We start from the raw sequence: 14659 nt of genomic DNA on the forward strand, positions 1-14659 counted from the left end.
CCTCGGGGAGAGCCTCAGAGGCAGTCCCTGGATCTGGGGCAGTTTCTACCCAAATGACCTGGTGGGCTGGGGAGGCATCCAGTGGCCGGAGGGCAGAGGCTACTGGGGAGGGTGCGGGCGCTGAGTCCCAGAGACCTGGCTTTGAACTGGAACTCTGCTCTCCTGCCAGCTCCCTGGCACCAGCCTTGCCCCTCAGCCACTCTGAGCCTTACTCTCCCACCTGCCACACGAGCACAGTCTTATCTGCCTTTCAGAGTTGTGTTGAAGACTAAACGAGATGGAAGCATCTAGTTCCAGGTACAGGGAAGGTGGCCGAGACCTGGTAACTAAGTAGTCCTGTTACTAAGCTGATCAGCAGACACCTGTCAAGGTGGTTCAGACTTTTGACCTTCAGGTCATGACCCCTCCTGAGTCTAACTCCAGCCCAAGTAAAGTGCTTCCTGAGTGGGCTGATTCCTGGAACCTGACCCCTGATCCCTTAGGGTCCCCAGAAGTCAACCGGTCCTTGAGGGCGGATGCTCTATGATGGCATGAAAGCTGGTCCAGCAGCGGCAGCAGCTCCATCTCTGCGGGTTTGTTAAGGCTGCGGAGGGTACCCAGTGCCAGGTGAACTAGTGACCCCCGGTGAGCTAGTGTTAGAGGGTCATCGTGGTCAAGAGTGAGGACTCTGGGTCCAGGCTCCCTCAGTTGAATCCTGGCTCCATGTCACCTACCGGTGTGAGAATTCAATCTACCTCTCTGGGCCTCAGTTACTTCACCTGTAAAGTGGGCCTGTTGTGAGTACTTGCCCGTTAGGGTGATCGTGAAGATTAAACGTGCTGCTTTCCTAAAGCTGCTGTAAGTACCACACGCTGGGTGCCTTGGAACACCACAAGCGCATTGTCTTGCTATTCTGGCAGCCAGAAGCCAGACACCAAGGAGTTGGCTGGGCCCTGGTCCCTCTGAAGGTGCCAGGGGAGGGTCCTTGCTCACCACCCCCAGCTTCTGGGGTCCCTGGTGTTCCCTGGCTTGTCAATGACCGTCTTCTCCCTGTGGCTTTACAGCATCTTTCCTCTATGCGCATGTCTAAATGCCCCCCCTTATAAGGACATCAGTCTGATTGGATTAGGGACCCCCCCTGTGACCTCACTTGAGCTTGATTTCCTCTGTAAAGATCCACTTTCCAAATAAGGTCACCTTTTGAGGTACTGGGCATTGAGGACTTCAATATATCTTTTTGGGGAGGGTACCATTCAACCTGAGGAGGGCATGACAACCCACTCCAGTATTCTCGCCTGGAGAATCCTCATGAACAGAGGAGCCTGTTTGGCTACAGTCCATAGGGTCACAAAGAGTCGGACATGACTGAGCGACTAAGCACAGCACAGTACCGTTCAACCTGTAACAGGTGGACTTAGAACAAACCTTGGAACACAGTAAGCATTACATATGTTTTTAAACTATTTTTGTCTTAAATAATCATCACAGCCAGCCAGGGAAGTATTATTATTATTCCCATTTTAGAGATGGAAATGTGAGGCTCTGAGAATTTAAAGATTAGCCTCAATGTCCACAGCTAGAAACAGGGGAAGACCCCTTCACCCCTACTCTGACATGTCTGACCACGCACTCATGCTGTCTCCTCCTTCCCCGTCAACCTCTCAGAGATGGGCAGCTTGCCCACAGCTGGTGCCGGGTGTCCATCACACATGCTTATAACCCAGACTTCTGCAGGTGCAGCTCTGGGCTCAGAAGTCACCTGAGGGTTGCCTCTGGGTGAAAACATGTATGCTCTAAAAGAATCACTTCCAAAGTCCGCATTAACATTTTGTAAGCTGTATTTATATCTCTATGTTTTGACTAAACTGATGTGCCTAAAGTATGACTTCATTTTTCAACCAGCTGTTTTGATATCTAGCAGACGTGGCCATATTCATCTAATGGAAACACACGGATGTCAGAAAAACAATGAATGGTTAGTATTAAAGATTAGTATTACTTTGTAAAGGTGATTAGACACCCCAAGAATTCAGAAAGCTTTTGTATAATAGAGAAATTCCTCATTGGTTGTGGAAACTGAGTGTTTAGTGACTGAATTCATTATGTCGTTGTTTCTCAGCATGTGTATTTAGAGACATAAATAAATGGTCTAAAAAAGGCCAAGAGGTTTCATCTTGAAATCAGCATGGTTTTATGTTCCAGATTGCAAATATAACCACTAAAACTATTGCAACCATGAAAAGTGAAGTGCCCAGAATATGATGATGAAAGAGAGATGATCCAAGTTCAAGTCACTCATATCTCTTTGTACCCACATCGTCCACATACAATCTATTAGCACTGGGATAGTGAACAAAATATTCAACCCCTTTGCAGCTAATACCTAGAAAATGTGGAGAGTCATTCCTTACTTCTGAATTCACAGGTGGTGGGTTAGGCCAGGGGTTTCCCTGGTGGCTCAGATGGTAAAGAACCTGAGACGCAAGTTCGATCCTTAGGTGGGGAAGATCCCCTGCAGGAGGGCATGGCAACCCACTCCAGTATTCTTGCCTGGAGAATCCCACGGATAGAGGAGCCTGGAGGGCTACGGTCCATAGGGTCGCACGGAGTCAGACACGACTGAAGCGACTGAGTATCACGCACGCACAAGTTAGAACAGGAAACCAGTTGGGGTGTCTTCCATTCCTGAGATGTGTGTAGGGGCATATGCACTCACAAGGCCGTGTGGCGGGACCTCAGGCTCAGGAGGCGCCCACATCCAGTTAAGGGCTCACTCCTCCACCTAAGAAGTCAACACGATTGATTTTCTTGAGAAGCCCACACCTTAGGATTCTCTTTGGCGGCTGTGCTAGGAATTCTCTATTGGTCTCTTTGCCCTCCTCCCCCTTCTCTGGCCTGCCTGGAGCCCCTGGAGGGTCCCACGGATTGCCTCAGCTGGACAGCATCGGGGAGACAGCAGAGGCTGGGTATTGATTTCCCCCTGGCTCCCTGCTGGCTACACCAGCTCCCCCTGCCCTTCAAGCCTGGGGGGACAGGTGCACGATGGGTGAAAGTGGAATAAGCCCGGGTTGCTTCACCATCTCTTATTGGCCCCCCAGGGCCCTGGCCACCCCTTTGCAAACAACCCCTTTGACAACATACATGTGTCATGCCAGGACCTTGGCTGAGTGAAGCTCCGACTGTTTTGAAGTGTACTAGCCCAGCGTGTCATTAAGGAGATCTTGTCTTCCCAGGAAAGGGAGCCCTGAGTGATAGAGTGGAAAGTTCTACATTTTACCTGAATAAAACGTTCACCCCCTCGTCTCATCATTATTTGTACATGCTATCACCTCAGTTGAATACCTCCTGATTTCACGTCTTCTCCTTCACTGTGACTATGAAATAGGAGCAAATAAAGAATGCTTTCTCTAGAATTGCCAGATAGGGTAAAGGATACTCAGTTAAATTAGAAGTTTAGGTAAACAACAAATAATTTTTGAGGAAAAGTATGTTCCATGGAATAATGGGGATATGTTTATAGTAAAAAATTGTTTATTTGAAACTCAAATTTAACTGGGAATCTTACAACATTTTTTTTTTTTTTGGCTAAAATAAATATAACAACTCTAACTAGAATGGCCTTCTGAAGTGGGCAGTTCCTGTTCAAAGAAACGTTTTCTTTTTGTTTTTGTTTTTTTTTCCTTTTTGTCCTTCCTTATTTTCTTCCTTCCTTCCCCTTGCCCCCATTTTTTAAAGGATTCTATAAACTAATAAATTAAAAGACTCTTGCTCCTTGGAAGAAAAGTTATGACCAACCTAGACAGCACATTAAAAAGTAGAGACATTACTTTACCAACAAAGTTCCGTGTAGTCAAAGCTTTGGTTTTTCCAGTAGTCATATATGGATGTGAGAGTTGTGCTATAAAGAAAGCTAAGCGCAGACGAATTGATGTTTTGAACTGTGGTGTTGGAGAAGACTCTCAATTGAGAGTCCCTTGGACTGCAAGGAGATCCAACCAGTCCATCCTAAAGGAAATCAGTACTGAATATGCATTGGAAGGACTGATGCTGAAGCTGAAACTCCAATACTTTGGTCACCTGATGCGAAGAACTGACTCATTGGAAAAGACTCTGAGGCTGGGAAAGATTGAAGGCAGGAGGAGAAGGGGACGACAGAGGATGAGATGGTTGGATGGCATCACTGACTCAATGGACATGAGTTTGAGTAAACTCTGGGAGTTGGTGATGGACAGGGAAGCCTGGCGTGCTGCAGTCCATGGAGTCGCAAAGAGTCGGACACGACTGAGCAACTGAACTGAACTGAACTGATAAGTTAATGAGGGCTTCCCAAGAGGCACTAGTGGGAAGCCCTCATTAGCTTATCAGTTCAGTTCGGTCTCCAACTGAGACTCTCCAACTGCCAATGCAGGAGACATAAGAGACTTGGGTTCAGTCCCTGGGTCGGGAAGATCTCCTGGAGGAGGCATGGCAATCCACTCCAGTATTCTTGCCTAGAGTATCCCATGGACAGAGGTGCCTGGCAGGCCACAGTCCATGGGGTCAAAAAGAGTCGGACAGGACTGAGCGACTTAGCACGCATGCATAAGCTAATGAGCTACGCAGACTTAGGAGTGATGCAGGAGCTCCGGAGGGCTGAACTGCTTTTGAGAGAACTTTGAAATTCAGGGAGAAACTTTGGAGGTAGGTGCTGTGTAGCAGAGATGAATCAGTAAGGTGTACAAGGCCAGAGTTTTTTGAGTGAGGGGCCAAGAAGGAAACCTTGGTGGGGGTAGCTGAAAGGACTTTTAAGAACACGGATGTCTGACCCTCAATCCGCAGTTCTTTGCACTGCTCTCAGTCTTCCTCTTCGTGCCCCACTGAATCCCCAGTTAAGTTTACCCGACTCATGTATATTTCATGTGAGCGGGTTTCTTTGTGCCACGCAGTGAGCATCACTTCTGGGGTGCCATATGTCATGGCAGCAGGAGTCTAGAAGGAGAGATGCCTGCGATGTACTGAGTGTCATGGGGAAGTGCAAGAATTCAGTGGAAATGGGGTTGGGACAAATCACGTGGAGAGCTCAGAAGAAAGGAGGCTCCAACTGATCTCCAGATTCCATTTGTTGGTGTGACTCTCTACCTTCATATTAATAATGTAAGTTAATGTTCAGAGGTTTTACTATGTGCCAGGTATTCATCTATGTGGTGGTGGTGGTGGTGGTGTAGTTGCTAAGACATGTCCAACTCTTTGCGACCCCATGGACTGTAGCCCACCGGCTCCTCTGTCCATGGGATTTTCCAGGCAATAATACTGGAGTGGGTTGCCATTACCTTCTTCAATTCATGTATGTATTCATAGGCATATGTGTGTACAGAGCTGCATTTGGAGGAGGTGGGGGAGGAGGGAGAGGAGGCAGATCTTCCTTAACACCGTACCTGAAATCCACCTGGGATTTGTGGTTTGTGACGGTGTCAAGAAAGTTTCTACTGATGTTTTGAGCAAAGGGTCCGAGTAATCAAACTACAGGAGGCTCCATTTAGAAAGAGCAGAGAAAAATCGAGAAGAGTTGCAGATGCATAAAAATAGACACGGGTCAGGCAGAAATATGGAGAGGAGAGCTTGTGGGCTGCAGAAGCCGGTACACTGTGCTCCGTTCTGTTCTGTTCTTTTCCGCTTTTGCCCAAGCAATAAAAACAAAAGAGCGAGAGAAGGCCAGGGTGGGTAAGGAAACCAGCTTGAGGAAGAGCAGACTCAGACTGTCACAGCCAGACTGCCAGCCTTCATATATTCATGCGAAGGAAAGTCAGCTCAGCTGGGACAGAAAATTTGAGCAGACGAGGAGATGGAGAGCGACTGTCTCCTGCTGGCTTCCCTGAAAGGCACTGCTTCCCAGAACAAAGGGATGCCCCTGGGGGCCAGCCCGGCATCTGTGATTAAGCCTTTGAAGAATACCCCCTCTCACTTCAACTCAAGGCCCAATCCACTAAAAGAATAAAACCCAGTTTCCGAACAGGGTTCCAAGATGACCTTCTTGTTGAAAGAGCCCCCTCATCACTTCAAAACCCTTTAATCATAGAAGGAAAGCCAGAGTGGATAGCCTTTCCCTTCTCCAGCGGGTCTTCCCAAACCAGAAATCAAACCGGGGTCTCCCACATTGCAGGTGGATCCTTTACCAACTGAGCTATTGGGGAAGCCCCAATGAATAAAACCCACTTTCTGAACAGGGTTCCAAGATGACCTTCTTGTTGAAAGATCTCCCTCTTCACTTCGAAACCCTTTAATGATAGAAGGGAAACCACTGGTTCCGGGGTCTTCTTGGGCACCATCCTCTCCCAGGAAGTGGTCGGGACCCTCCCCACTGGTGCTCATGTCATTCATCCTCTGGAGAGGGGTTGGGTCTCAGGGCAGTGGGGATGGATGATTTACCTGCTTAGGTCTGAGCTCCCCTTAGAACGGATGTGCCCCTCTGAGCCAGCCCAGACCAGCCCGGGTGCTGGTGGTGACCAAAGCCATCTCTGGAGGTCTTGTCTCAAAGGCACTCCCCTGGAGAGGGCCATAATCAAGGTCTCTGAGGTTCACCGGAGTCTACAGGCGTCATGACCAGTTGGTATGGAAAGAAGATACAAAAGCTAATGCTAGGTCCTACCTATTGTTGAGAACCAAAGACCCTTTAGGGAAAAAGTGAAGAGACCCAGATGAGCACAGGAAAGAAGACCTCATCATCTGAAATGTGAAAATATGGTAGAGCTGTGCATTAGCTGCACACATGGATCCTAGCTCTCAGTGAGGCCTTATGGGTATTTAAAAAATACAAGTGGGAGAGGTAGAGAATTTAGTTTAGCAGAAATTCTCCAGGAGAACATTCTCTCTCTGCCTCCCTCTCTTACACATACATGTGCGCGCGCACACACACACACACACACACACACCCCATAATCCAGTCATATCACAGCTCTACAGTCTAGGGGAGGCCATCACTTTTCACCCATGAGGGAAAGAGCAAAGGATAGTGAGAAAGCCTGTAAACTTTGGGTCTAGAGGGTTGAATGTGAGTGTTGAAAAGAAGAGGGAAATTTCATCAAATGATATTGTAGGGTTTCTGAGACATACAAGTAAAGGATGGAAGTTGTAAATACTTAAAAATTTTTTTGTGTTTGTTTGCTTCATGCTTCTCTGAATACAGCACATTTTCAAAACTGAATCATATTAGCCCCTGCTTTCATCTGGGTTTCATGCATTTCTCCTAGAGTAATTGAAACAGTTCCAATTAAAAGTAGAGATTGCTGCATGCACGCACACACACACACCCCTCTCCCTACTATTCGAACTTTTTGGCTAATGCTATACATAACAAGGGCTTCCCTGGTGGCTCAGTGGTAAAGAATCCAATTGCCAGTGCAGGAGACGTGGGTTCGAGCCCTGGGTGGGGAAGATCCTCTAGAGAAGGAAATGGCAACTCACTCCAGTATTCTTGCCTGGAGAATCCCATGTCCGGAGGAGCCTGGAGGGCTACAGTCCACGGAGGAGCAAAGAATCGAGCACAACTTAGCAACTAAACAGCAACACGCATAACAAGGTACTTGAGTATGGGGACCACATTTATTCAAATGCAAATCTCTACATCTATCACAATGTACAGTCCATAGGAGCATTTAATAAATGTTAGTTGGAGGAATAAATGAAACTAAGAAGTTCTTTAGTCATTGGATAATTTGCTCAAAGTTTTTATTTATTTGTTAATTCTGTCAATTCACATGTGAAAGCTTTGGTCAGGGTCGAAAAACTAACTCTATAGTTTTGGGCAAAAATAATTGCGTTTGGCTCTCTGGGCTTTACATTGAAAGCATCACTGGTGGAACGCCTGAGTTTCTATGATGAAATAAAAGGTTTTTACTTTGGGATATTTTGAGTCTACAAATTTTCAAAATTATATTTTACGGTTTCTCCTTTTTTGATTAAAAGTAAAGTGTGGGTGTTGAGGGGTAGGCGCTGGCAAGAAGAAAGAACAACAGCAAACAAACAGGGAACAAAAAAGCCGCTTTGATGAAGCGTCGTCAGTGAGCTCGATGAAGCACGTTTCATCCTGGTGCCAAATGATGCTCACTAAAATCACAGCAATTTTTGATGCACTCGCCAATGTTTGTGTTATTTTTACTTTAAAGATGTAACAGATTGCTCCAAAATAAATAATTTAAGCCTCATGTTTCAAATGAGTCCAAGCGCTGTGTCTTTCACTTCTGCACCCAACAGAGGCTCCTCTCGTGTATATGCCACACTCCACTGGGAGGGCTGTTTTCTTGCTTTGTTTTTCAAAGCGGAGTCTGTTTTTCACCATTCTGTTCCAAACATCAGGGGTTCTATCATCATTCGGCACTTGAAGCGATAACTCTTCTTTATCCGGGGAATAATGGGAGCAAACTCCATGGCATCTAGATTCGTGATCGAGTGGGAGGAGGGCTTGGAAAGGCTGCGGAGAGAACTCTGGGCTGAGAACATAACCCAGGCCCACGGGAATCTACAGTGTGCACACTGATTCTTTTCTAGACGTCGAGCCACGAACAATGGCTCAGGTTTTACACACGATGGTCTCAGTTTAACTTAAAATAGCTTCAGACTTGGCCAATTACTTTCACTTGAGATGGCCCATCGTCAGTCAGTATTGGACTTCTTACTGGGTTGTTTGCCTTTATGGTCTAATCTAAGAGAAAAGAAACATTTATGATTTAAAAAAAAAATAATATAAAAAACCAAGAATGTATGCTGTTCTCTGCTCCCTAAATGAACTTGAATGGCTTATAAATTCAGAAAATAAAGATGACATGTAAAAACACCAGAGCAATAAACCGACAGCCTTGTGTCTTCGTTAATGCAGGTCGCCACTGTGAGGTCCATCAGATGACCGGGAACTACATGTGGGACCCCGACACCAACAAGTCATTTGACTTAGGTATCAACAGAGACAGCCGGTTGCCCCTCTGGTGGAACGGATCAGAACCTCTGTGGGTCACTCTGACCAAGGCCAAGAGGAAGGTCTACATGTACTACTGGCCAGGTGAGTGTGCTGACCTCCAGGCCACTCCAGCCTCCCAAACCTCAAAGTACAGTGGCGTCTCTGAGGACAAGCATGCACGGGGAGGTGTTTAAAGACCAAGCCAGGGTTTGAAAAACTGGGATCTTTGTTCAAAAAGCACCTTCTGCAAGTGTTTCTTTATATTTTGCTGCATGCAGATGTGTTTGAAGACCAAGCCAGGCTTTGGAAAAGTGGGATCTTTGTTCAAAAAATGGCTTATGGAAGTGTTCCTCTATATTTTGTTGCCCTGTGGCATGTGGGATCTTAGTTCCCAGACCAGGGATCAAACCTGTGTCCCCAGAATTGGCAGGCAGATTCTTAACCACCAGGGAAATGTCCTTTATATTTTGGTTTGAACAGTAGCATCAGACCAGACACTATGCCATCTCTTACTATCCTTGGTCCAGCAATATTTCTGCAGTATAGCATGCATTTTCATGGGCAAAATTTTGGATACCCAAGAGAGATAAGTAATAGGGTGCTTATTTGCTTTACAAAAGAATTTCGCGTACCAGTTCTATAGATTTTGAGATCTCCTACAATACTGAAAAGAGGGTTCAAAGCTCTTGCAACTTTTTTGGTTGTGCATTAAATGAAGCCTCTGTATTAATAGTCTGCCTGCACATCGTAGGTCAGTGAGAAACTGAAGGATTTAACTTACTTCAGTGAGGGAGATAAGCAGTCTTGTAGACTGTCCTGGAGGCTGCAAGGAGGCTTCAGCATCTCTCATCTTTTTCTTTTGTTCTATTTTTTGGCTGCGCCACATGGCTTGTGGGATCTTAGTTTCCCCAACCAGGGATCGAACCTGTGCTCCCTGCTGTGGAAGCGCAGAGTCTGAACCACTGGACCACCAGGGAAGTCCGGGAGGCTCTCATTTTCTCAGCCAAAACTCTGTCATTAAGGATGACAGGACTCCATGACAACGAAATAATCGACTCACCTCTGTCTTCCCATTGATGGGACTTGTTGCTAGGCAAGTGGGCAATTTGACTTTTCCACACACGTGGCTGCAGACACTTTTTTTCTATTGCTTCATGGTGCAACCCTAGATGATTGTTCTTGTAGAAGGAGAGATGGGGGAGGCCTAGAAGAAATGAAGGGATACAAGCGGAGAAGCTGCCGGAGGGATTTCGCTGGTGGCAAAGTAGCCTGATGAAATGGTGAGAGCGTGGCAGGTTCGGGGAGAATGGGGGAGCCTGGAGAGAAGGGTGAGTAAGCCCAGGCTGAGTCACAGGTGGCTCACATCGAGGACGTGGGCCTTGAGCAGGAGTTTGGAGGATGCTGGTTGGCGGCGGTCACATGGAGAGTAGTTCAGGGCATTCAAGGCCATGCCAGCTCCTGGAGGAGGAGCGTGGAACACAGACAGATGGAGAACAGGGCGACCTGCCATGCTGTGGCAAGTGCTCTAAAGCTGCCACCGAGCAGTGAGTAGGGTCCACAGGTGAGCCTGGGACGACCAGGGCGGCTTTCATATCATATCTGCTACTTCACCTCCCAGCAGTGGAACAGACAGACCAGTCCTGCTGGCAGATGAAGAGTTGGGGGAGTATTAGAGTTGCTTCAGGAGACACCTAGGGTTTGGTCCCTAATGGCTACCTTGGCTGACGTGAGAAGAAGCTTTCAAGCAAGGGTAGGGTTTAGAAGATGCCATCGCCTTAAATGGAGGCTCCATTTTTCAAACAGTTGGACGTAAGATTAAGAAAACAAGTGGGTGCCTCAGCCAAGCTAATCAGACTCCGAGAGGAGGCAAGCTCAGGTTCAGCACAATGTGATGAGGTCCGGAGCAAAATGCTGCTACATTTTGAGGTCATTCTCAGTAATCGGCATCAACAAGCACAAGGATCCTGGTGCATAGGCCCAGGAGAGGCACAGATGGATTGCACTGTCTTAGAACCATCTCAGAACAGACCATCAAGATGAATATTGCCCCAATGCTATAAGGGTCACCTTCCACGGTATCGGGTTAATTTAACTTTCCGTGTCTTGGAACTTGAGTTCTTCCTGCCTTGAAGAGGACCTCCCCCGGAATCTCCTCCCCTCTCCCCACATGCTTCATCCGCCTATGTTCCCCCTCTCCCATGACCTTTTGGGTGGCTTTGGATGCCGATGCTCACGGAAAGGTGGGGGAAGACCCTAAAGGAGACAGTTGCCATATTTCAGACTTCTCTCTGCCTTATTACAGAGCATCACTCTTGATCTCACCTTGGGGCATCTGGCTCCATAGCCATAATCAACAATTTGAATTTATATATCACCGAGTAGCTACAAAGTCTTGATGCTAGTTTGCATGTAAAGTATCTTGCTACACCTCCAAAATGGCTCCTGAAGGGCAAAAAAAGCCAGTCACTTTCTCTGAGTCCCAGCTAATGTGACAGGACAAATACACCTTGAGGTCAGTTTAAGGTGTTACCTGTCAGGAGGGCAGAAGCTAAGAAAGATAACCTCCTAGAGTTCCCTCCAAACAAAGATTAGCTAACTGTCTGGCTGTGTGGAAGTCTTGATAGAAATTGGATGAAAAGTCTCTGGCTTCTTAGACACCATCCAGTCCTTGTAAGTTGGATCCACACATTCAGATTCCTTGAGAACCTACTGGCTCTGAAGGCCCTGCTGCCTAGCCCATGTCCAGCATGCTCCAGCCCCTCCGTTCTTACTGGCTGACCGCCGAGGCATTAACGGTCCCTGCTGTCCTTTCCCTTCCCGCCTCAGCCCCCTCCAGACACAGCGCCTGGCCCGGTGTGGTTCTTGGTCTCTGCAAGATTAAGCAGAGTGCAGTGGCGTTTCTTCCAAATGTGACTTGGTTTTTTCTTCTCAAGTCCTCCTCTCCCCTCTCCACTCCCCACTGGACATTGTACAGACCTCTTGACGAGGCCTGGGAAATCTTCGTTGCTCCAGTGAGCTGTGTTATGACAGTTCGAGTCTCGCCATGAAGTCAATATTTAGAAGTGCAATTTAGAAATGGCAGGAGTTCAAGTCTTCCTGTCAGGTAGATAAAGCGGCAGACTGAAAAATTGATCACTGGTGAAGAGTCCAAAGGACTCCACCTCAAGTCTTGAGAAATTTAATATTGTAAACAGAGCCTTTATTTCCCCACCCAGTGGTGCCATGGAGCTGTGCAGCAGGGAGATGATCCCCTCAGGAAATGATCCCAGGCCCTAAATCAAATACTTGGAGGGAGGGCTCCCCCAGATAAGCCAGGATCTAGGAGTGCTCTGTGAAGGATGAGTTGAGGGTGTATCATCCCCTAACTTTATTCCCCTGTTCCATCCCTCTGGTTCAAGGTCCAGGGGGTTTTATTGAACGGGGGAAAAGAAAAGTCTCCAATATTCACTTCAGATGGAGACCAAACCAAGGAGAAGGATGCCCTGAGGAGAGGAGGTGACATGGGGGATATAGGAGGGTAAGTAAACCATTGCATGGAGATAGAATCTGAGCTCTGTGAACAACTGAGGTTATTTCAAACAATGGCAGAAGTTTTTAAGTTTATTCTCACGATTCTGATGAAACCCCCCTAAAGGAACAAAATCAACAGCCTTTTAGGAGTCTGTGGTTAAAACTCTTGGCGCAAGCGTCTGGAGACTCTAAGTTTACATACTCAGTCATGATTTTGCAGCACTAACTCCATAAGGCCAAGCAGTCAGGAAGAACAGGGGGCAAATGTTCATATGGCTGGGGATGGTGTTGGGTGTGGATATGGCCTCTATCCTGTGCAGGTGTTGAGACAAATAAGACACCTTATGTGGCAAAAGACACATTTCCAACCAGCTTCTCCTCCCCTGCCTCCCAGAGGTGGGCTGGGTGGGGAGTTAACAGGTGGGTATGTGACCCAGCTCCAGTCCAGTTTATGCGTGCTCAGTCACTCAGTCGTGTCTGACTCTTTGTGACTCCATGGACTGTAGCCCACCAGGCTCCTCTGTCCATGAGGATTCTCCAGGCAAGAATACTGGAGTGGGTTGCCATGCCCTCTTCCAGGGGATCTTCCCAACCCAGGGATCAAACCCAGGCCTCCCACATTGCAGATAGATTCTTTACTGTCTGAGCCACCAAGGAAGCTTCCCAGTCAAGTTTCGGTTATTAAAATCAAGTTGATTTAGTCTGGATAAGTGAGGAGACAGTTCCTGGCTACTGATCAGGACTTGCGGACTGTTCACAGCATCTTGCCCTGCCCCACCATGCTACATCCCTGACAGCTTTCCCTTGGCCAAACTTAGATGAATGAACTTAGGCTGGGGGCAGTCTAGGAGCCGAGCATCAATCATGCTAATGTGTAAGTTCTTGGATTCTATCTATATGTGACTCCAAACATCTGGATTAAAGGCTGGAATTTTTTTTCAAACATTCAAACACAGGGACCCAGATTTTCACTAAATTTTCCAGTAACGCTGCCAGTTTGGCATTGATCTCTAAGGTGGTTGCAATTTTAGGACCCGAAGAGGCTTTAGTCAGTAAGTAATTTTCGGTTACCTACACTTATAAATCAAGATCTCTTTAGGAAACTGATCAAAACTATGTTCTTTGTTTTTTGGGGTTTTTTTTTTTTGCTAGAAAAACAAACACATATATACTATACTCACAATTCAGTGCTCATACAATACAAGAGAATACAGTGATGAGAAATACCAGATGGTCTTTGACATGACAACATATATACATCTGTAATATCTAGGAGATTTGGGTTTTTTTTTCCAATGTGAGAGAAACATGTCTTAAAAACTCATCAAAGTATCAATAACAGCCCCCCAAACCCTCTGATTCATGTTGTCTGCCAAGAGTAGGCTTGGGTCAGAATTTTCTGAGAGTCTCTGGATGGCATCACTGACTCAACAGACACGAGTTGGAGCAAACTCAGGGAGACAGTGAAGGACAGGGAAGCCTGGTGTGCTGCAGTCCATGGGGTCACAAAGAGTCGGACATTGCTTGGTGACTGAACAACAACTCTGGGTTGAACGCACTTGGGATGCTTTCCTCTGTTTGTTGGTACCTGGGGGTAAGGTCTGTGCCGCTGCTGCCGTGGTCTGTCTGCATCAGCAAGGAAAAGGTGACACATTAGCATTTCAAGTCAGAGGTTGTCTCAGAGACAGGATCGATCTTTGAAAGCCTCCTTTCGAGGCTCAGCCAGTCCCGCAGCAGAGAGACTGGGGAGGGTGGTGTCACTCTGGAGTGCTGCCTGCTGCGGACTGCTCCCCCAGCTCTCCTGAGCCTTCAGAGCTGTTCAGCCACAGCCAGGCTCCTCTCACAGGATGATGTCTCAGCCAAGGTTTCTCAGCAACGTCCATTATAGTCATTGGAAAGCCTTAAAGAGAAACCCAGGGACGTACTCCCATTCTTCACGAATCATGGCAAATCTGCTTCTTCATAAAACATCTTACAAGGGTGTGACTCAGGGCCCGTAATAAGCTCTCAGGAGACAGCCGTGAGCAAAACCAGAAACAGGCTCTCCCCGCCTCTGCCCCCCACCCCCAGGGAACTTACCATCCATCCAGTCCAGGAGACAGATGATAATCTAAAACTTGCCCGGATAAATGAAAAGTCCACTTCTTTAAAGTATAGTGACGAAAAGTCGATTGCCTTATGACCTCATCTAATAGGGGATCTGGTTTCACCCTAGAGGGCGATGTACATTAACACCTGAGG

At 47.1% G+C, this 14659-nt stretch overlaps 1 protein-coding gene across 3 annotated transcripts in view; it reads left to right on the forward strand.

The window, feature by feature from the left end:
* The window catches only part of ENPP6 (ectonucleotide pyrophosphatase/phosphodiesterase 6), a 99706-nt gene that overhangs the window by 42225 nt on the left and 42822 nt on the right, over window positions 1–14659 (forward strand). For all 3 annotated transcript variants that reach the window (XM_044938437.2, XM_044938434.2, XM_006075123.4), the window contains exon 2: window positions 8831–9010. In XM_044938437.2, coding sequence (XP_044794372.2) covers window positions 8854–9010 — 157 coding nt within the window. In that variant the 5' untranslated portion in view covers window positions 8831–8853. The remainder of the gene's footprint in view (window positions 1–8830; window positions 9011–14659) is intronic.

This window comes from Bubalus bubalis, chromosome 1, assembly GCF_019923935.1.
Source record: "Bubalus bubalis isolate 160015118507 breed Murrah chromosome 1, NDDB_SH_1, whole genome shotgun sequence".
NCBI classification, from domain to species: Eukaryota; Metazoa; Chordata; class Mammalia; order Artiodactyla; family Bovidae; genus Bubalus; species Bubalus bubalis.